This window comes from Neovison vison, chromosome 7, assembly GCF_020171115.1.
Source record: "Neovison vison isolate M4711 chromosome 7, ASM_NN_V1, whole genome shotgun sequence".
NCBI lineage: Eukaryota > Metazoa > Chordata > Mammalia > Carnivora > Mustelidae > Neogale > Neogale vison.
Genome location: NC_058097.1, coordinates 96,419,231 through 96,439,975, shown reverse-complemented (window position 1 = coordinate 96,439,975; position 20,745 = coordinate 96,419,231). Strand labels below are relative to the sequence as shown.

The following is a 20,745-nucleotide window of genomic DNA, read 5'->3' as shown; positions in this document are numbered from 1 at the left end:
CCAAAGGAGCCCGCAAACATGCTCTAGGCCCTTCGAGGCACTTTTCAAAGAGCACCCAGCATGAGATTATGCTTTCCATTTCAACAGGGAGTTAATATTTTCTGTTAATAACTGAAAAATAAAGTCTGTACTGGGAATGCCTGTACCACACCGTAAGCAGAAATCCTAAGCCTCACGCGCATGTAAGAAAACAAGGTGCGATTCTCGGTATTTCAAGAATCTTCTAATCATTAGCCAGCTCCTGATTTCACACGGGAATCTGGGCCAAACCACAATGAGTATCGGTAGCGGGAAAGGGATCGTGTACCACAGATGGGCTTATCTTGTTTTGAAGGGAGACTTTAGACTCTTACAGCTGTATGCCGCTGATCACTGTTCCAAATAAGCCCACCATCCCTAAAAACTCCTGTCTGCTCAGCTTCTTCACAACGTACTCTTCACACACGTTAGACACAGCATAGAGGGAAGCGCCTAGAAGGACCAAGATGTCACCAATCAGGACGTTACTGCCTATAGGAAGACAAGACACAAAGGTACACAGCGTCAAGACAGGGGACCCTTCTTGCCTGGCTCTAGGAGTTGATCTGGTTCACATCCATTTGAATAAGATTTTATAGAAGGGGAGACCCTGGTTTCTAGAAGTTTAAAGACTCTTACTCCTCTCACTTTCTGGCATAATTCTGCTGTGATTTTTCATATTCTGACCCCTCGGGAGATGATGCGACTGGAAGACGGATAATGTAAGGCCTAAGGAAATGATTCTATGACAAAGAAATTAATGGAATTTAGGGAAGGGAATTAACTAAAAACTACAGGGAAGGAAGCTAGGTAGTCAAGGTCATCTTCTCTCAATCCAAGGACACCGTGAAGTCACTTGTAGACTTGGTAAATTCAGACACCATATTTAGATTTTATAGCATCATCTGAACTTTGACCCGAGGGAAGTCCAAGTGTTCTCATTCAAGGAGCGACTAGAAAGAGGTCGGTCACCCAGTGGACAGAAGCTTCCTTCTGATAAAGAACCATGAATCTACAGTAGGATTTCTTTTTCTTTCTTTTTTTTTTTTAATATTTTATTTATTTATTTGACAGAGAGAGATCACAAGTAGGCAGAGAGGCAGGCAGAGAGAGAGGAGGAAGCAGGCTCCCTGCCGAGCAGAGAGCCCGATGCGGGGCTCGATCCCAGGACCCTGAGATCATGACCTGAGCCGAAGGCAGAGGCTTAACCCACGGAGCCACCCAGGCGCCCCTACAGTAGGCTTTCCAGTAACTAATCCAAATGGATGGACCAAAAGAGTAATATTGCAAATATTTAAAGAAACTTCTCTCTCATGAGACAAAACAAAACTATTTAGTGTGACAAAAAGGAGCCAGGACCATGGGCAGGCAGGAATGCAAAGCACGCTTGGTGGACCGTGTCCTGACAGCAGAAGCCAGTAAATGTGAAAATAAAACTGAAAAGACAGTTTAAGCAAGACATGTCTTCCGTCTTTTCCCGTAGAGCTTTGCAATACGGAAGCGAAAACACAAGCTACACCTTGTTTTCTGTGACCAAAGCAGAAGGACTGCAGCCTCACCTGAATTGTCCTCCCTCCCCGCCAGGATGTCTGCACCGACCATCGTCCCCACACCCAACAGACACACAGCCACGGCGATGAAGTGGGTCGCTCTGTATCTTGCGTAAAGAATAAACCACGAGAGAGCCATCAGCACAGGGATCCCGAAGCAGTCCAAGAGCTGCAAGGAAGGAGACACAAACAGCGTGAGCCTTTTGTCCTTAACTAAAACACGGGTAACTCATGCTTGGAGTTCCTGCCCGTCCTGTATGGCTCGATGGCGATCTAACGGATTACTCAGGTTTACCTTCCCCTGGATGGACGCACCGGATCTTCACAGCCCTGTGAGACTGAAACCACGGTCCCCGCTTTACACATGAGGAAAACCAAGGCGCAGTCGGGTTAAATGAGGTGCTCCGAATCCCACAGCTGGAAGCGGGAGAACCCGTGGCTGACCCCAGGGGTTCTGTCTCCTAGACTGTGTTGTATCTCTACCCTCCCGCTCGTGCTGCTCCTCCAGTCCAGCAGGCAGACCTGCCCTCCCTCACTCGACCAGTACTTCCGCACCTCAGGTCGGGGAGACCTTAGGAGAGGAGCTGGATGCAGAGAACGAGAGAGACAAGGCCCAGCTCTCAGGAGCCGACAGAAGGCTGGACAGACACAGAGGAAATAGTCACACAGGCAGGTGTTTAACTGCTGTTGGGCTGAGAGCCACCGAGAGGTCCAGGAGACTGTCAGAAAGCCGAAAGACACCATTTCCCTGACAGAGTGGCCAGCCGCACCGTGGCTCACAGCAAATCGATATTCCTCCGTCACCCAGTGATCGTGGGTCCAGAAAAACCCTCTCCACGCCTAATAATATGGCCAGGCTACAAAAGTCACAGCAAATTCAAAATCACTTGTAAGATTAAGGGGGAAAACATGGAGATTTTATTCCCTCCATTCTTGAATTCACAAATCGTGTGAAGTGCATTCAAGGATAAAATATATTCCGTACGCTAATAATAGTCCCAAACCTACTCTACCATTCCTCCTGTTCCTTCTTTTTTTTTTTTTTTTTAACCTTGACTTGGATTCTCTCTGTGTCTGTCTCATTTTGGACAAGGCCCTAAATCTCCCGCAGCCTCCTTCGAGCCCATCCCCGGCCGCTGACTGATGCCTTTGGTTGCGGTGTCAGTCCTGCAGGCCCCGGCGCCTGGGAGCGGGAACGGGCACCTCGCCTCGTTATTTATTCCAGCTGCAGAGCTCCAATCCCCTAAGTGCTTTACGGAGCCAGCCTGAATAACAAGCCATTAAACGATGCCAATGATAACAGCCTGTCCCGGAAGACGCCAGCACAATCCAGCCATAATGACTTAACAAAGTCTAAACGATGTTCCTTAAACCAAAAAAAGTTAAAAAAAAAAAAAAAAGGTCCCTCTCTAAAGTCTCGCAGGAGACTCCCTATCCTTAAATTGTGTCTTAAAATTGAACTTAAGTTTATTCTATTCTGGGGGCGCCTGAGGGGGGCTCCATCGGTGAAGCCTCTGCCTTCCGCTCAGGTCATGATCTCAGGGTCCTGGGATCCAGCCCCGAGTGGAGCTCCCTGCTCAGCAGGGAGCCTGCTTCTCTCTCTGCCTCTGCCTGCTGCTCCCTTGTTTGTGCTCTCTCGATCCCTCTATGTCAAATAAATAAATAAATCTTAAAAAGAAATGTGCTCTATTTTCAACAATTTGGGGTGGGCCGTGAGTGGCCATCTCAGGGACCTGCCTACGCCGTGCTCCCTGGCCAGTCCTCCTTGGCGTCACAGTCGGAAATGAAGAGATCAGACCAGATGATCTCACAGGTTCAAAAGTTCCACTTCTCATCTGCTCTCCAGCACGCTGGGGCATCTACCTACATGGACTCTCCTTCTTATATACTCTTGGTGATGGCTGTCTTCTCCTTGATGAGTTCAGCCCCAAGACCCTCCCTATTTAACCTAATCTTTAAAAATTACTGGGGCCCCTGGGAGGCTCAGTTGTTAAGCAGCTGCCTTCGGCTCAGGTCATGTTCCCAGGGTCCTGGGATCAAGCCCTACGTTGGTCCCTGCTCGGCGGAATCAAGCCCTACGTTGGTCCCTGCTCGGCGGAAGCCTGCTTCTCTCTCTCCCACTCCCTCTGCTTGTGTTCCCTCTCTCTCTCTGTGTCCGCAAGGTATGAAGTCAGACGGCCAGCGGAGGGAGGCACAGGTACAAAACAGAGTCAGACTTTGTTAGAAATACTTTATTAGACATGGAGCGGAAAGGACAAAGGGAGACAGAAGGAGACCTTAGAGAATGGAGGACGGGGCGTCAAACGGCACGTGTTCTAGGAAGAACAGAGCAGCCCAACGGAGGAGAAGCTGGCCGTGGGTGGGGAAGGAACAGAGGGGAACAGAAGGAACAGTGGTAAAGCAGGAGGACACAGGGGCGGAAACCTAGCCCACAGGGTGCCCACAGACACGTTGTAAGCGTCCCATAAACCACTCCGTCCGTGGTTGCCACTCCAGCATCTGCGAAGGAATCCTTAAGGAGGAGGTTCAGAGACCCCCAGAGCCCAACTTCCATCCTTCTACCCACACTGCAGATTTACTCAAGTAGAGAAGCATTTGGAAGAGGCCCAGGGACAGTCCGAACCAGCTCAGCGGGGAGCTGTGCCTGCCAGATGGCCTTTTTGTCATGGACTCCTTGAGAGGACCAGAGCACGTACCTTGTGACGACCACATGCGTGTTTTTCTAAGAGGCTAGAATGGAAGAAACCGTTTTCAATTCAGAGACCCAACTGTTAGGGGTTTTGCTTAGCTGCGTTTAGACCTTGTACCAAGTCAAAACTGGTCATTATCGGTCATCTAGAGTTCCAGGAAATTATAATCAAGTAATTGTGTACAATGAGGGTAGATGTGACTAGGAAATGCCATCTTCTATTTAAGTGTACGCTTATTACCCGGAGCTAAAAGCACATGTAACCCTATTTGTGAGGAACTTGATCCTTTAGGTAACTCTTGTTTTTAACAGTTGTTTTTTTAAGATTTTATTTATTTATTTGTCAGAGAGAGAGAGATCACAAGCAGGAGGAACAGCAGAGAGAGCAGAGAGCCTGCTGAGCAGAGAGCCCGATGTGGGGCTTGATCCCAGGACCCTGGGATTATGACCTGAGACGAAGGCAGATGCTTAACTCACTGAGCCACCCAAGCATCCCTACCTCCTGGTTTTAATTTTTATGAATGCTGGGTTTTCCTACATGCTTCCTGTGATATCTGTCTTAACTCTAATTTCCCAAAACCAAAAGGTCTGCTGAAGACAATCTTAGCATGATCAGCATGATGTTACGGAAGAGAAAATATTGAATATGATGCATTCAGATAATGGTAGCATTTAATGTATATTCACATTGGGAAAGTACTGAATTTTCATCAGTCCTCACATCTTCCAAGCAAAATAAGTCTAATTACACTTTAATTTTTCCAGAGAGGAGATAAGGACACCTCTGTTTCATATAGTGAGAAAACTGATACATCAGAAAATTACAAATTTAGGGGCACCTGGGTGCATCAGCCGGTGAAGGCCTTCAGCTCAGGTCACGATCTCAGGGTCCTGGGATCGAGCCCCACATTAGGCTCCTTGCTCAGCGGGGAGTCTGCTTCTACCCCTCCTCTTCACCCCAGATCCTGTTCTCTTTGTCTCTCACTCTCCTTCTCAGATAAATAAATAAAAACCTTTAAAAAAACTTACAAATGTATTAATTGTGAAGACTAAACCTGGCATTGGAGTCTCTCACTTTCACTTCCCTTCAGGAAACTTGAGTTGTTCGCAGCGGTGACTCACTGTCATTATACAGCCCAGAGTTCGCTACCATCGAGACAACTGAATCAGTCTTCCTCAACACCTAGCTAAAAAGTACTGCTCTGCAGGAACATTTTTCCTTTAATGTAGCAAGAATAAAACCTAAAAAAGGAATAGGGACATCAGTTTTACCTCTGGCTACTCAAGGTGCGTAATCTCTACCCCCAGATATCTACAAGTTTGCTTCCAACAACTACAATGGCTCATTTTGTCTCGAATATCTACTTCCCTAGCAAACATTCAACTTTTCTGCAGCACAAAAGTACATTCCCTTTATACACCATCTTCAAGCAAACTTAAAAAAGAATTCTTGTCAAAAGCACAGCATCAATTGCCAACCAGATATTTATGCTTATTTTGGTAGCAACTGTTTAATTCCATAACAGCTTTGACAGTTTGGCAACTGATTAACTTGTATACATTTTCTCTAATTCAGGGAAATTTTACTCATTAGCACCTATGCTCCGTGAAGAAACAGACAGTGTCCACTGTGTTTAGGTTTTTCTACAAGGAAACAGCTTTTCCATGAAAATGGGTTAGCACATATGGGTTCGGATTCTTCTCTCGAAGCTGAAAAACCCACACGGGTCGGAGGAGGGCCCCTCACCTGGACACTGGTGAGAGTGGTGTACTGGTACGCTCTGACGATCAGGTAATTAGCTTCCACATCTGCTAGCCCGAGCAGGACGTACTTCCACCATTTTCTCTTCAAGATGGATACAAGGTTATCGCTACCTGGTTGAAAGAAATCCGGGTTGGTACCTGTGCCTTGAAAATGATGTTACGCATGTTGATTTAAAGATTAAAGAGTCAAAGTAAAGGTTTACTACGTCTTTTGAATATGGTCACTCTTTTATTAAAAAAAAAAAAAAAAAGATTTTATTTATTTATTTCACAGAGAGAAACACAGCGAGAGAGGGAACACAAGCAGGGGGAGTGGGAGAGGGAGAAGCAGGCTTCCACCAATAGGGGAGCCCGATGCTGGGCTCGATCCCGGGACACTGAGATCATGACACGAGCCAAAGGCAAATGCTCAACGACTGAGCCACCCAGGGGCCCTGAATGTGGCCACTTCTAATTTCCATTATTCATAACCAAAATGCCTAAGATAGTTTAGCAAGTTGTTAGATTTCTTCTATTACAAGACCCAAGCTAAGATGTCCGCATAGACCAAGGTTTTAAAGAAACCACCAGAGAGGGCGCCTGGGTGGCTCGGTGGGTTAAAGCCTCTGCCTTCGGCTCAGGTCATGATCCCGGGGTTCTAGGATCGAGCCCCGCATCAGGCTCTCTCCTCAGTGGGGAGCCTGCTCTCCCCCTCTCTCTCTGCCTGCCTCTCTGCCTACTTGTGATCTCTGTCAAATAAATAAAATCTTAAAAAAAAAAAAAAAAAGGAAAAAGAAAGCACCAAAGAGAAGTAAGTAGGAGAAAAGGGGTTAAATTTCATTTCCTACTGTAACAGAAATATAATAACCAGGTATGGGTTTAAATGCTGTCATTCCTGACAAGCTACAGGTTATCCTTAAAAAATCAAATGTTTTCTTATGAATTCAATGGCTATTTAACATCTGCATGTGGTCATTCTTCTGGAAGAGATGTGCTTTCCAAAGAAAATTAAGTCAGTGGTAAGTTCATAAAAAAGATTTGGTGGCATCACTGAACAAACACCTTTTACCCCCAAATTCTACTTATTCAAGTTAATGGCAATTCACTTCTTTGGAGTGTCTCGTTGGCAGAGTGGAGATATATAATTAGCACACATATGAGAAGACTTTATAGTAAAAATAACCTACAAGTAGGAATCATAACCAAATGATTGTTATTAAAACCCAATTAGCAGGAACATCCTGAAAACACAAAGTCAGTCTTCTCAAGATGACATGGCAGACGCCCACCCACCATCCCACAGGGGACCTCACTGATGTACTTACGAGTCACACTGACTCCCTAAAGGCCAACATTACAAAGGAGCAAAGTCTAGCCCTATTGACCATGTACCCAGGCATCTAATTCCAACTCCTAAGCTCTTACCAAATTTGGCACTTTCCCCTTAAGATGTTTTCCCCTCTCCCCCAACTGGTTTCCACTTTCTTTCAAAAATAAGTCACTTAGGGAGCCTGGATGGCTCAGCTGGTTGGGCGTCTGCCTTCAGCTTGGGTCATGATCCTGGAGTCCCGGGATCGAGTACCGCATTGGGCTCCCTGCTCAGCAGGGAGTCTGCTTCTCCCACTGACCTCTCTCCTTTCATGCTCTCTCTCTCAAATAAATAAATAAAATCTTTAAAAAAAAAAGTCACTTATCCCGACACTGGAATACCATTGTGTATGTTAAGGTTCATATGACGTAAGGATTCACAAGCATTGGTGATTTCTTTTTTTATCTATTTTTTTTTATTTGACAGACAGAGATCACAAGTAGGCAGAGAGGCAGGCAGAGAGAGAGAGGGGGAAGCAGGCTCCCTGCTGAGCAGAGAGCCCGATACGGGACTCGATCCCAGAACCCCGGGATCATGACCTGAGCCGAAGGCAGAGGCTTTAACCCACCGAGCCACCCAGGAGCCCAAGCACTGATGATTTCATCATTCACCTTAAAACGATGAAGACGGAAGTATTGCCCTCTCCTGATCAGTTGATGGGCTACCCATCGTCTTCACGTTTCTGAGTTCCATCCCATTTCATGTATTTTTAAAAGCCATGCCCCCCTCTCGTGGGAAGGATGTCTGTCATGACTAGCAGCCCTCAGCGTGGCGGTAAAAGGATGGGCCCAGAGGCAGACTAGTTGGGTCGGAATCCGGCTCCAATTCCTACCTACAGGACTCATGGCCCATTACCTAAGTGCTGCATGCCTCAGTTTCCTCATCTTCAAAGTGGGAGTAACAGTAATCCCCACGTGCTTCACTGGGAGTGAGGTGACACATCACCAAAGTGAGTTAATCAATTAAAATGATGCCTAGCACAGAACTGTCCACCAGAATCTCACTTTGCCCATTTTCTGTGTCGTTAGCTACAAATCATATTTCTACAATGATTCTAAAACAACTTCACTTGGGCGTCTGGGTGGCTCCGTCAGGCAAGCCTCGGATGCTTGGTTTCGGCTCACGTGGTGATCTCAGGGTTGTGAGATCGAGCCCCACACTGGGCTCCTCGTTCAGCAGGGGGTCTGCTTGAGATTCTCTCCCCCTGCCCCATCCCCTGCTTAGACGCACACACTCTCCATATCTCTCTATAATAAACAATGAAATCTTTTTAAAAAGAATGATAAATTATTTATTTTTTTAAGATTTTATTGATTTATTGGACAGAGAGAGAGAAGCAGTGGGAGAGGGAACACAAGCAGCGGAGGCAGCAGAGGGAGAGGGAGCAGCAGATGCCCCACCGAGCCAGGGAGCCCGATGCGGGGCTCGATCCCAGGACTCTGGGATCATGACCTGAGCCGAAGTCAGACACTTAACAAATGAGTCACTCAGGGGCCCCAAGAATGATAAATCCTTAAAAAACGACAACAACAACAAAAACCAGCCAGCGATAAAGATGTTAATTCCTTGCCAGTTCCTTGTCTTTGTCACCCTCAGGACACAGACTTCATGTACATGCACCCAGTGTTCCACTTAACTGGAAATATATATATTTTGGAGAGTGAGGCTCTTTTTAAGGACTGTTTAGTATTGTCTCTTAAATATCAACCACAGGAGAAAAAAACAAAACCTAACTCGTAATGGCATTTACAAATTTTTTTTTAATTTAAATTTTTTAATTTTTTTTAAAGTAATTCCTATACCCAATATAGGGCTCAAGAGTCCCACACTAAGTCAGCCAGGCACACCAGCACTTTTTTATATTTTGACAACTTCTACTGGGACAGTTTGGCGCTACCTGTTTTTTGTTTTTTGTTTTTTTTTTTTTAAGATTTTATTTGTTTATTTGACAGAGAGAGAGATCACAAGTAGGCAGAGAGGTAGGCAGGGAGAGAGAGGGGGGAAGCAGACTCCCTGCTGAGCAGAGAGCCCGACTCGGGGCTCGATCCCAGGACTCTGGGATCATGACCTGAGCTGAAGGCAGAGGCTTAACCCACTGAGCCACCCAGGCGCCCCAGCGCAACCTGTTTTAATCAACATTTTCACCGAATTATACCTAAATCTCCATAAATTTTCAGAGCATTCAGGGGTGTCATACTTATCTAATGAAGAACAGTTTCCTGTTCTTGGTTTTTACCTCATTTTATTTTTTTTTAGTATCTAGAAGCCAAAACATTTTTACGGAGATAATTTGTTGAAAAGGTCACCCTCACATTTGACCTACCTGACTGAAATGCCAGCGTCACTGTATAAAAGAGAAACAGCAGGCAGTAGTTGATAAAGCTCTGAAGCATGGGGGTGTTCACTTTGTATTTTTCTGCCAGGAACTGGCTGGTGATGGCTGTCCCGCATATGCACAAGGACAACATCTGACCCAGGGCAATTGTCTTCAAGATATTCCTAGAAAACAAAGGAGAAAATCAGAACAACTCCCAACTAAGTTATTACACACACACACACACACACACAGAGGCTCAACACGAAGAAATATTCTAATTATCCCAGGTGGTTCTTCAGTTCACTTCATTGCTCACTTCACATGCACTAAAACAAAAGTTTCATATTTCGAGAGACTCTATCTTTGCTCTTTTACATTTCTGATTTTGCCCCTCATTCCCACCAAAAAACATATTCCCCACCTTCACTGACCACACAGAGATCGTTTGGATTACTAAGTGATGTCATCTACCGTTTAAAGTATGTGGGTGATTTTTCCTTTTTTTTTTTTTTTTTTTAACGTTGACACTAGTTTTAAATTCTTCCCATGCATGAAGTGTTCACCACTTTCTCAACCTTTTGTTCTCCCGGGGACTTGATTTCTTCAACGAGAAGCTTTCAATGGCTTTCAAGGTTGCCTGCAGGTTTGAATCATGGAGAGTTTTCGAAGGTTTTATTGTTTATTTATTTTAGAGCGAGAGAGTGAGCATCACACACATGCAGGCATGAGTGGGGGGAGGGGCAGAGAGAGACCCACAAGAAGACTCCCCACTGAGTGCAGAGCCTGATGCAGGGCTTGATCCCACGACCCTGAGATCCTGACTCGAGTGGAAATCAAGAGTCTGACAGTAACCGACTGGGCCACCCAGCACCCCTGAATCATGACGCCAATGTTCAGCTGCGCCTGGATGGACCGACCGCATCCTCGTCTCTGGCAGTGGGTCCCAGACGTCGGGATCCCAGGCATCAGGGTCCCAGGAGTGGATGATGCTCCAAGCTTCCCAGGTTATTCCAGTGTGCAGCCAAGACTCTGAATCACACTAGAGGCTGACACTTTGAATTCACAGAAGAATAAGACCCAGACTCTGCCTTTTGGCATTTAAAAGTAGCGTCTTAACAACCAACAAAACCACATCATCATCAATGGAAAGTAGAGGACGGCATGAAAGGTGCCACAGGGGCAGAATGTAGAGAACCCAGCAGCCTGTGAAACCTCAGGGGGAAGTATTGAAAATGATCTCTGGGTTTCTTTCTTCCTTCCTTTCTTTCTTTTTTTTTAGATTTTATTTATTTATTTGAGAGGGCAGGGAGAGTGAGAATGAGCGAGCACAGGGTAGGGAGGGGCAGAGGGAGAGAGAATCTCAAGCAGACTCTGAGCTGAGCGCAGAGCCCGCCACGGGGCTCGATCCCACGACCCTGAAACAATGACCTGAGCCAAAACCAAGAGTGGGACGTTCAACCATCTGAGCTGCCTAGGGTTAGGGTTTCTAGAGTGAATGACTGGGCAAATCCCAGGAAAAACAGGAAGAGGTTTGTGACAGGAGGACTCTAAGAAGCTCCCCAGGGAGTCTCTGCTTCCTGGCAGCTTTGCCCTGTGTGATCTCCTCTTGAGTGTGGGCAGGACCCGTGACTTGCTTCTAACCACTGGAATACAGTACAAGTAATGGGATGTCCATCCTGCAAGTCAACTCTACTCTCTCCCCTGCTGGATCCCATGAAACAAGCTTATACAGAAAGACCCATGTGGAAAGGAACTGAAGGTGCATTCTGGCCAAACCCCAGCAAGGAACTGGGAACATCAGCCCACCGATCGGCAAGGAAAGGAAACTTGCTAACGTCCACGTGAGCTTAGAAGCAGATCTGTCCCCGCTGGAGGCCGCAGCTGGGTCCCCAGCCCTGGCAGACACCGTGACTGCAGCATAGCGAGAGGCCTCTAAGCCAAGGTCAGAGCTAGACCTCGCCCTGATGCCTGATCCCCAACACCTGTGTCTTACAAAGGTCACGAAGTCTGCGACAATGTGTTACCCAGTAACAGATAACAAAGTTGAAACTCTGGACTGCAGAAAGTTAGACCACATCTATTTTCTCTGCACTACACACCCAGGGCCTGGCGCTTTGCTGTCCCTCAGTTAAGTATGTGTTGAATGAATGTAAATGGATAAAGAAATGATCATATATGCTCAAATATATGGTACCTCCAAATATAAGACACTTCTCTAGTTCTCCAGTGAAACCCAAGAGTCAGAGAAAAATTAGAAATTATGGGAGTGCCGTGATACAGAAGCTAAGAATGGATACACTTTTTTTTAAAAGGAAGAGATCATCGATATGATAGTATCAAAAACTACAGAGAGAAGGGGCAGCCTTATGGCTAAAGAGATAGAGTTGGACTGGCAAGCTGGAAGTTTCCCATCGCTTTCAAAGAAAGCTTTTGGCTAGTGGGAATGCCCAAAGTCGGATTCTGGTGGGTGGGGTGTGTAGATTATGAGCCACTGAATGCATCAAGCAGAAATAACTGTTTTTTTGTTTTTGTTTTTGTTTTTAATGATGAAAAGGAGAACAGAAATAAGGAAAGAGTTTGAGGAATACACAGCAGTGTTGAAGGCAGGTTATTATTATTTATCATTATGATCATCTCATTAAACTTGGAAGTGTAAACTTATCTGGGAGATGAGCAGAAGGCAGTGTGAAGGAAAACTTGAAGACTGACCAAAAAGAAGCTGAAAGGAGATAGTAAAGACAGCTCCTAGAAGGATCAGGACACAGGACTGAGAACCACCACTTTTGTTCAAAATGTTCCTATAAATCCTTCCAGAGTTGCTCAGAAGCAAAGTAGAAAATACCAAAACTGCAGCAGAAGACAAAGAATATCTGTTCTAAGAGTTTACAATGTATTTTTCCCTCTGGAATGTTTACTTCAGTAATTTGCAACTAACTCAAACAATCCTAGCCCAGGAGCCCAAAAACAAAGGGGACGCTTGCTGGGTGAGTCAGCCCTAAGTGAACATACTGGAAGAGTCTTTGCCATGTGTCAGGACAAGAAGAGAAAATCTGAGGGGCGCCCAGGTGGCTCGGTCAGTTAAGTGTCCGACTTGATTTCAACTCAGGGCATGATCTCAGGGTAGTGGGATCGAGCCCCACATCCGGCTCCACACTGAGCACAGAGCCTGCTTAAGACTCTGTCCCTCTTCTTCAACTCCTCTGGCCATTCACACATGCGCTTGCGCTCTCTCTCTCTCTCTCTCTCTCAAATAAAAATAAAAATAACAGAAACAAAAACCCTTAAGAGACACACTCTGTGCCTCAGAGGTTCAGAGTCTCCTGGGGATAAACAGGCATGTAAACTAGGAATTAGGACAAGACAAGTGCTATAATGCACTGGCTTACAAAACTTCAAGAGTTCACCAGACTCGTGTTCACCAGAACAGCAAGGAAAGGCATGCTAAGCAGATGGAACAGCATATACTAAGGCACAGAGCCCTAAAACAGTAGGGCACATTCAGGGATTTCAAGTGGGTTGATGGAGCTGTAAAGAAGGTGAAACGAGGAAAATGGCAGCAGATGAGGGCGGGAAGAGTCCACCCAAGCCAGATCAAAAAGGGCCTTGGATCCAATGCTCTAAAGTTGGCATCTTATCTTGCTGGGGGGGAGATCATGGAGATCTTCTGAATAGGAGGGAGTGAAGTGACTAGCACATCAGTGACTGAGCATTCCTGGGTCCCTAAATATGTCATAGTACATAGCACCAAAACCTTACCCTTAATGCCTCACATGAAAACCAGTTGAAGAGGAAAGTTGACAGAGCGGAGTCTAGAAGAGTACCCGGTTTTCTAGGTCAGACAGCTGGACAGATCACAATATGGTTAGCCAAGACCCCAAGGGTAGCAGGAAAAAGGCACATCTGGAAAAGAGAATAACTCCATTTGGACATGCTGGAGTTTGTGTAATTATGAGACGGTCAAGGAAAAAAGCTGGATAGTTCCAGTAGGCAGTTGAGAGCTGGGAAGAAGGACTGGGTTGCAGAAATAAATTTGAGAATTAAAAGCATAGAGATGGCAACTGAAGTTGGAATATAAATAATGCTAAGACATATACATTAAAAAAAAGAGAGATTAAGGAGCCAGAGGAAGAAAGGGAATTAGAGATAAGGATGGAGAGGCATGTCCAGAGAAGAGGGAGAGAACAAGGGAGGAAGACCATTCTGGAAGCAGGAGAAGACGGCACTTTAAAGAGAAAGTGCTCTACCATTCGGGCTGTAGCAAATTTCTCCTAACTGCACCTCTCTCCACGGATCCAGTCTCTACTCCCTAGCAGGAGTCAATGTTCCAAATGTTAATGGAAAGTTAATGGTGATCACCCCCTTAACTTTCCACCCTTCCTGAAATCTCTCAGCAAGGATCCCTTCATCCTTAAATGAAAGCCAAACCTTAAAGTGGCCTGCAGGGCACCCTATCCATCTGACCCCAAACTCCCTTTGCCGGTCTCACTGGGGACTACCCTCTCACAGCTTTAATTGTTGCTTTTTTAAACTTCTATAAGATACTCGACATATAACAAAGTATAATGTATAGCCAACACACATGGATGTATCTACCAGGGAGCCTGGGAACAAAATATTGGCAACATGGACACGTCCCCCTCCTGCTCTCCCCAGCCTCAGCTCTCGGAGGTAATCAGCTGCTCCAGAACTGGGCATCTATCTATGCCATGCATTTCCCTGTATTTTAATACTTATGCAAATACCCCTAAGCAATAAACAGCATTGCTCTGCTTGCTTTAAATTTTTATATAAACAGCGTAACAGGTAGGTACAGTTTTGTTGCAACTTGCTATTTTGATCAACAGTGTACAAGAGTCTTCTTGTCCATAGGCTAGTTCTGGTTCATTCCTTCCTAGTACATGATCCTATCACTTTCTCCATTCCCTTCTTGATACTTAGGTTGTATTCTAAGGGGTGTGTGTGTGTGTGTGTGAGCTCTTGTAAACAATGCCTCCACAAACATTCTTGCATACGTCTCCCCGACTTATCTAGGAGTTTTTCGGGTTTTTAAGAAAACTGCGGCAGGCGTGTTGCTGATATGCTAATACAGAATCTGCTCAGGATGGCAGGACCTAAGCTCTCAGGATGGCCTGGCAGGGACTACTCAGAGTATCCTGCAAATAGAATGACTTCCTACTTGTTGCGCGAAGTTTAAAGGAATCACCAGCTCTGGAGAAACATCTCAGAGTGGAACGGCTGCTCTTAACCTCACAGAAGCATCTTCCATTTTGTTTGTTTTGCTCGATGCCTCTTGAAAGTGTTCTCTTACCACATGTTGTTTACTCTGTTACTCTCAAAAGGAAGGAAGTGCAGGAATCCCTGCTCTTCAAGAGGAAGAATGGTATCAGTCCCTGGCCAGAGGCAAAGACGTTTTTTAGGCTCTGGAAGGACACTTTCAGTCAGGTGAGCAAGAAGTTCAGGACTTGCTCCCACAAGGGTAGGAGTCTTTCCAGGGAGGCTGTGCCCATCACCCGCTGATGAGGCCAACTGGATCCCAGCGTTCTGACCTCTTCCTCTTGTGCTCACTTCTTTCTAAAGGACACACTGATTCTAGATTTTAGGCTAAACAAAAGAAATTCACTACTCGGTCTGCCTAGAGCACCAGGAGACGACTGAAGTCAAAGAGCCAAAGCTAAAAAGTGGGAAAGTGTCTTCATTCTGCGTCACCGTGCCCGGCTCCGGACTCCCTCAGGAATCGCGCGAGGAAGGACACCTGCACGAAGCAACGGTTCCAGCTCTCCTGTACTTCGCCGCTCGGCTGATCTCGCTGCACAGGACACGTTCTCCACGTAACCCTCACCGTGACCGGAGAAAAGTACGACCAGCCTCCTGCCATGGGGGAGGAAACCGAAACTCGGAGGGGCTGCGTGACTCAGCTACAGCCGCGCAGCCACGAGAAGGCAGAGGAAGTCAGCGCTCTCAGCCATTAAAAGACTGATCAGGGGTTCGAATCTGCTTATAGAAAAAGACCTAGGGAAAGGTCTCCTCTCCTCCCTGGAAGAAAGTCTCAGAAGTGCAGAACTTTGGTGCTAACCCCCCCTTTTTTTTAATGGAAAGATTGTGACCCAGGAAGAAGGAAGAGTTTTACCCCAGATGATAGAGAAGCCGACGGGGATGCCCAAGTTGTCTGGTCACCAATAACTGCTGGTCCCCCCGCAGCACGTGGTCTTGGGATAACAGTGAGATCCTCCCTCAGTGTTGGTTTCTTAATTTCTGTATCTCCTCCTCCTCACTCCCCGGCCCACACCCCTCTCTTCATCCTTCTTCCCTTCTCCGCCATGACTTAATAACAGAGCTAATACCAGAAAACCCATTCTTCAAAGGATCCCCACCTCACTGCCCAGAAAGGATCTAGGCTGCTCTCTCTGCTACCAGAACGAGCCCTGCTTCCCTGTCCATCAGCGGGGACCTGGGTGTCCGAACTACAGGGCCCCAGGGAGCTAACCAAGTGGCCCATAACCTAACCAAATTCAGACCATTTTTCCCATCCCATAATGGACTCAAGAGCAATGATACATTTGAAATAAGCGAGGATAGAAGTCTGGAAGCACTAAGCCCTGTTCGCAAATTGACAAAGTTCCTCTGGTGAGCTCTCATTTGCCATCTAAAATAGCACAATGAAGCAAGCTGTCCTCCAACTATAAAGTATCACCATCCTCTACCACAACAACCAAAAAAAGTCGCAAATTGAGTAGGGAGATTTAAAGTTACAGGAATGCACTTCTCTTGGCTCCAAATCATAATGACCTCATCTATAATGGAGAAGCAAGAGGGCAAGAGACAGGGAGAGGGGGAGAGAGAGACTGGGGGGGGGGGTGGGCATTGGGAGGGAGAGAAAGACTGGGAGGGAGAGAGAGAGAGCCCTAGGGAGAGAGGGAGAAGCTGAGAACCTGAAGGAGGTGGGCACTGAACACAAGAAAGAAGAGAAAAAGTATCCAGACTTGTCAAGAGAGATACCAAAGGCCTCGGAACAATTTTTGTTACTGTGGCTTCACAGGAAAGCATTTGTGTTTTTACCACAAGGTCCTGGTTCACGGAGTTCTGACCTGACCACAGGGACTCTCCAAACCGTAACAAAACCCGTTCCTTCCTAAGGAAAAACCGCCAGAAACAACGTGCATCAAACCATGGGGTGTATCCCGTCCCGGTTTTTCAAACGGAACCTCCACTGCAGTGAACTCCAAAGGCAGGACATGGTTCCAGCTCTAAGATACATTATCCAAGGTGGCTTCCTGCTGGGGGAGCCAGGCCCCCGGAAAACAGAACGGACAGGAGTTGTCATTACTCGGGGTAGGCTGGGAAGGCAGGTGCAAGATAAATGAAGGAGGACACTTCTGACCGCATTACTGCTCGAGTATATTACGTGAATTTAAGAATTTAGGGAGCCCGAATGGTTCAGTCCATTAAGCCACTGCCTTTGGCTCAGGTCATGATCCCAGGGTCCTGGGATGGAGCCCCACATCGGGGTCCCAGCTCAGCAGGGAGTCTGCTTCTCCTGCTGCCCCTCCCCCTGCTCATGCTCTCTCTCTCTCTCTCTCTAGCTCTCTCTCAAGTAAATAATAAATAAAAATCTTTAAAAAGAGAGAGAATTTAAGGATGGAAAGAAGAAAAGAGTTTTAAAGCATTTTATCTCCCCCCTTCCTTCTTCCAGAAAACTTAAAAGCACGTATCTTCATATCCTTTCCATTCCAAAATACTCGTGTACACACTTGTTAATGGAACTCTATTTCCTATCTTCTCTTTTTCATGTGTTCAGTCGTGTATTTACTGAAGTCTGTTGGGTGCCTAACACATGCTAAGAGAAAGGGATTTAGAATTTAAAAGACCCATGTATTTACTGGTCCCATATCCCATTCTACCCAGACCAGATCGGGGGGCTCAGGCTTTGTGCCTGGAAAAAACACCACACCCCTCTATTATAATACCTACCACACTGCCTCGGGTCTCCCCCTCTCCAGATCTCTACTCCAAGAGGACAGGGGCATTCATCTCTTCCATGATGAACACAGTGCCTAGTACACATAAGTGCTTAACGGGCTCCTGGTCATTTTTAAACATAATAAGGAGCTTTCTGTTTGGTGGAGGAGAAGGACCTCACCACACAGAACCACAACAAGATGGAAAGCGTCCGTGTCGAGCTGGGTCTGTGGTCAAGGGGAAGAAAGGACCCAGACTGCCCAGTGAAGGTTCCCAGGATGGGTCAGAAAAGTCAACAATTTCCAGGAAGATTCAGGAATGAAGAAAAAGCTATATGGGTTCTTGCCTACTTCAAACACTAGTTTTACATAAAATATACATGAGACACAAAGATCAGATTGATTCATTTCTTTAGCTCTTCTTAACAAGCAATAAAGTCAACCATCAGTGCTCTGCTTAAGCGTACATTTTTTAAAAAAATCATTGGAGGGTTTGAAAAAAAAAAAAAAAGAACAAACAAACCTGACCTCAGCCCAAACCAGTTGAGTCAGATTCTTAGGAAAGTGGGGAAGTCGGGTCCCATTATCAGTCTACTTAAATAGCCCCCTGGGTGAGTCTAATTATTATACAATGAGGATGGCAAACCATTGAGTTTTTCTCTTCCTTTTATTTGAAGGAAAAAAAAAAAAGAGTTCCAAATGAGTGATTAAAATGCACTGCTGGAATGCAAATCACATATTTTTCTTCACTTTATGTCTCAATAAATCTGTGCTGCTGGGTTGCACACTGTCAGCTAAAGGCAGGATTTCATACTAGGACTAAGAGGCTTGTATGGAGCCAAGCTTCCTTGGAGAGATTTTTAAAATCCATCACACCTGTCACCTTAAATATCTGGTAGAGAACAGTAACTTCCAGCCCCTCTATAAAAATCCTATTACAATGCTGAAAAGAAACACTCATTTAGACCAAGTCCTCAGCCTAAGCATAAAGATCATCCAGTGTCTATTACTAGAGCATTTAAAATGATACTGGCAGCAAGCTAGAAAATAGTGTTTCTTTTTTTTTTTTTTTTTAAAGACTTTATTTATTTATTTGACAGACAGAGATCACAAGTAGGCAGAGAGGCAGGCAGAGAGAGGGAGGGAGGAAAGCAGGCTCCCTGCTGAGCAGAGAGCCCGATATGGGGCTCGATCCCAGGATCCCGAGATCATGACCTGAGCCGAAGGCAGAGGTTTAACCCACTGATCCACCCAGGTGCCCCAATAGTGTTTCTTTACATAGCGAGAAGCAGCCTCGATGACAGGTTATCTTCTTTCCGTATCTACATTTCTAGGATACAAAAATTTAGCCATTACTGTATCATGACCTTCTTCTTTTTTTTTTTTTTAAACGCTTAAAACATATTTTAATAAGTTGATGCTGTATTACTGCTCCATTTCTCAGAAAAACTCCAAAGATATCAGGGACAAATCAAACATGGTACACCAATAAAAAAAAATGCACAGCATAACTACCTAAGATAGGCAAGGCTACTGTCCAGCCTTCAGCACACAGCAACCCTGCTCCCAAGATGGTACTAGGCCTATCAAGAAAAGCTGTGAACAGCAACATCACAGACACAAAAGGGCCACTCCTGAGTTGTCCAAACCCATGAAAAATGATGGAGGCAACTTAACACAAGATTTTTTAAAGATACACTAAAATGAAAATCTCTAAGAGAAAACGTCTTCCTTAGGACAATGAAGGGGTGGGGCATCTGGGTGGCTCAGTGGGTTAAGCTGCTGCCTTCGGCTCGGGTCATGACCTCAGGGTCCTGGGATCGAGTCCCGCATGGGGCTCTCTGCTCAGAGGGGAGCCTGCTTCCCTTCCTCTCTCTCTCTCTGCCTGCCTCTCCGTCTACCTGTGATTTCTCTCTGTCAAATAAATAAATAAAATCTTTAAAAAAAAAAAAAAAGGACAATGAAGGGGTAATATATGGGATATAACAGAACCATGCATCATGACCTTCTTATAAACACAAGGAGCTAGCGCTTTGGAAGAACCCCAGTCTCACGTAAAAAGGCATATTCAAGGCCACCGAAGCCAAATTTCAAAGACTAGAAAGTGTACTAGGATATATCATGACCTTAAAACGAAGGCAAGTAAGGGAAGGAAATGGGTTTTCTCCCCCCCCCACTAGATTCTGTCTTACACAGAGTTGATGCTCAGTAAATGTTTATTAGATTAGTGACTACACGCAATTAGTTCTTGAGAGGTGGTAATGTCAGATGAGATCCTGTAACATTAGAACACAAGGGAGACAAATACTGCAGTTAGGAGACACGGAGAGAGGAGCTCAAGCACCGTGATAGTGGCAGTAACAAGAGCACAACAAACAGAGAACACTGGGGTCTAGATTTAAATTTGAAAAAAGAAAGAGAAGAGGGCGCCTGGGTGGCTCAGTGGGTTGAGCCGCTGCCTTCGGCTCGGGTCATGATCTCAGGGTCCTGGGATCGAGTCCCGCATCGGGCTCTCTGCTCAGCAGGGAGCCTGCTTCCCTCTCTCTCTCTGCCTGCCTCTCCATCTACTTGTGATTTCTCTCTGTCAAATAAATAAATAAAATCTTTAAAAAAAAAAAAAAGAAAGAAAGAAAGAGAAGAGAAACAGGTGCTGACAAGTGGAAAACGTGTTTCCCACTTCATGTTTTGTTCCATAAAAGGCTGGTGGAGACTGTACCCCAGATGTGATCTTTAGGGAAGGAGAATTCCTTGTGAACACTGTGGAGAGAACCCTAGACTTCGAATCAGAATGTTTAATCCCACCCCTTAGGGGTGTTATGAAGTTCAACTGGTGTTTCAAAAACTTTCTTTTTTTACTTTTTTAAAAAGATTTATTTATTTGAGAGAGAGCAGGCACACAAATGGAGGGCAGGGTCGGAGGGATAGTGAGAGACAGAGAATCCAAGCTGACCCCCTCGCTGGGTGCAGAGCCCAAGGCGGGACTCGATCTCACAAACCACGTGATCAGGACCTGAGCCAAAACCGAGAGTCAGATGTTCAGCCGACTATGCCCCTGTTTCTTTATTTTAATGGGTGTAAAACCACTTGTTTTACAAGGGCTAATT

The 20,745-nt window shown here is 45.7% G+C and overlaps 1 protein-coding gene across 1 annotated transcript in view; it reads right to left on the bottom strand.

Moving 5' to 3' along the window:
- The window catches only part of SLC35F2 (solute carrier family 35 member F2), a 49,193-nt gene that overhangs the window by 6,962 nt on the left and 21,486 nt on the right, over window positions 1-20,745 (bottom strand). Inside the window, exons 2-5 of the mRNA XM_044257720.1 lie at window positions 9,693-9,868; window positions 6,005-6,132; window positions 1,578-1,737; window positions 354-510 (exon numbers count right to left, since the gene is read on the bottom strand). Coding sequence (XP_044113655.1) covers window positions 354-510; window positions 1,578-1,737; window positions 6,005-6,132; window positions 9,693-9,868 — 621 coding nt within the window. The remainder of the gene's footprint in view (window positions 1-353; window positions 511-1,577; window positions 1,738-6,004; window positions 6,133-9,692; window positions 9,869-20,745) is intronic.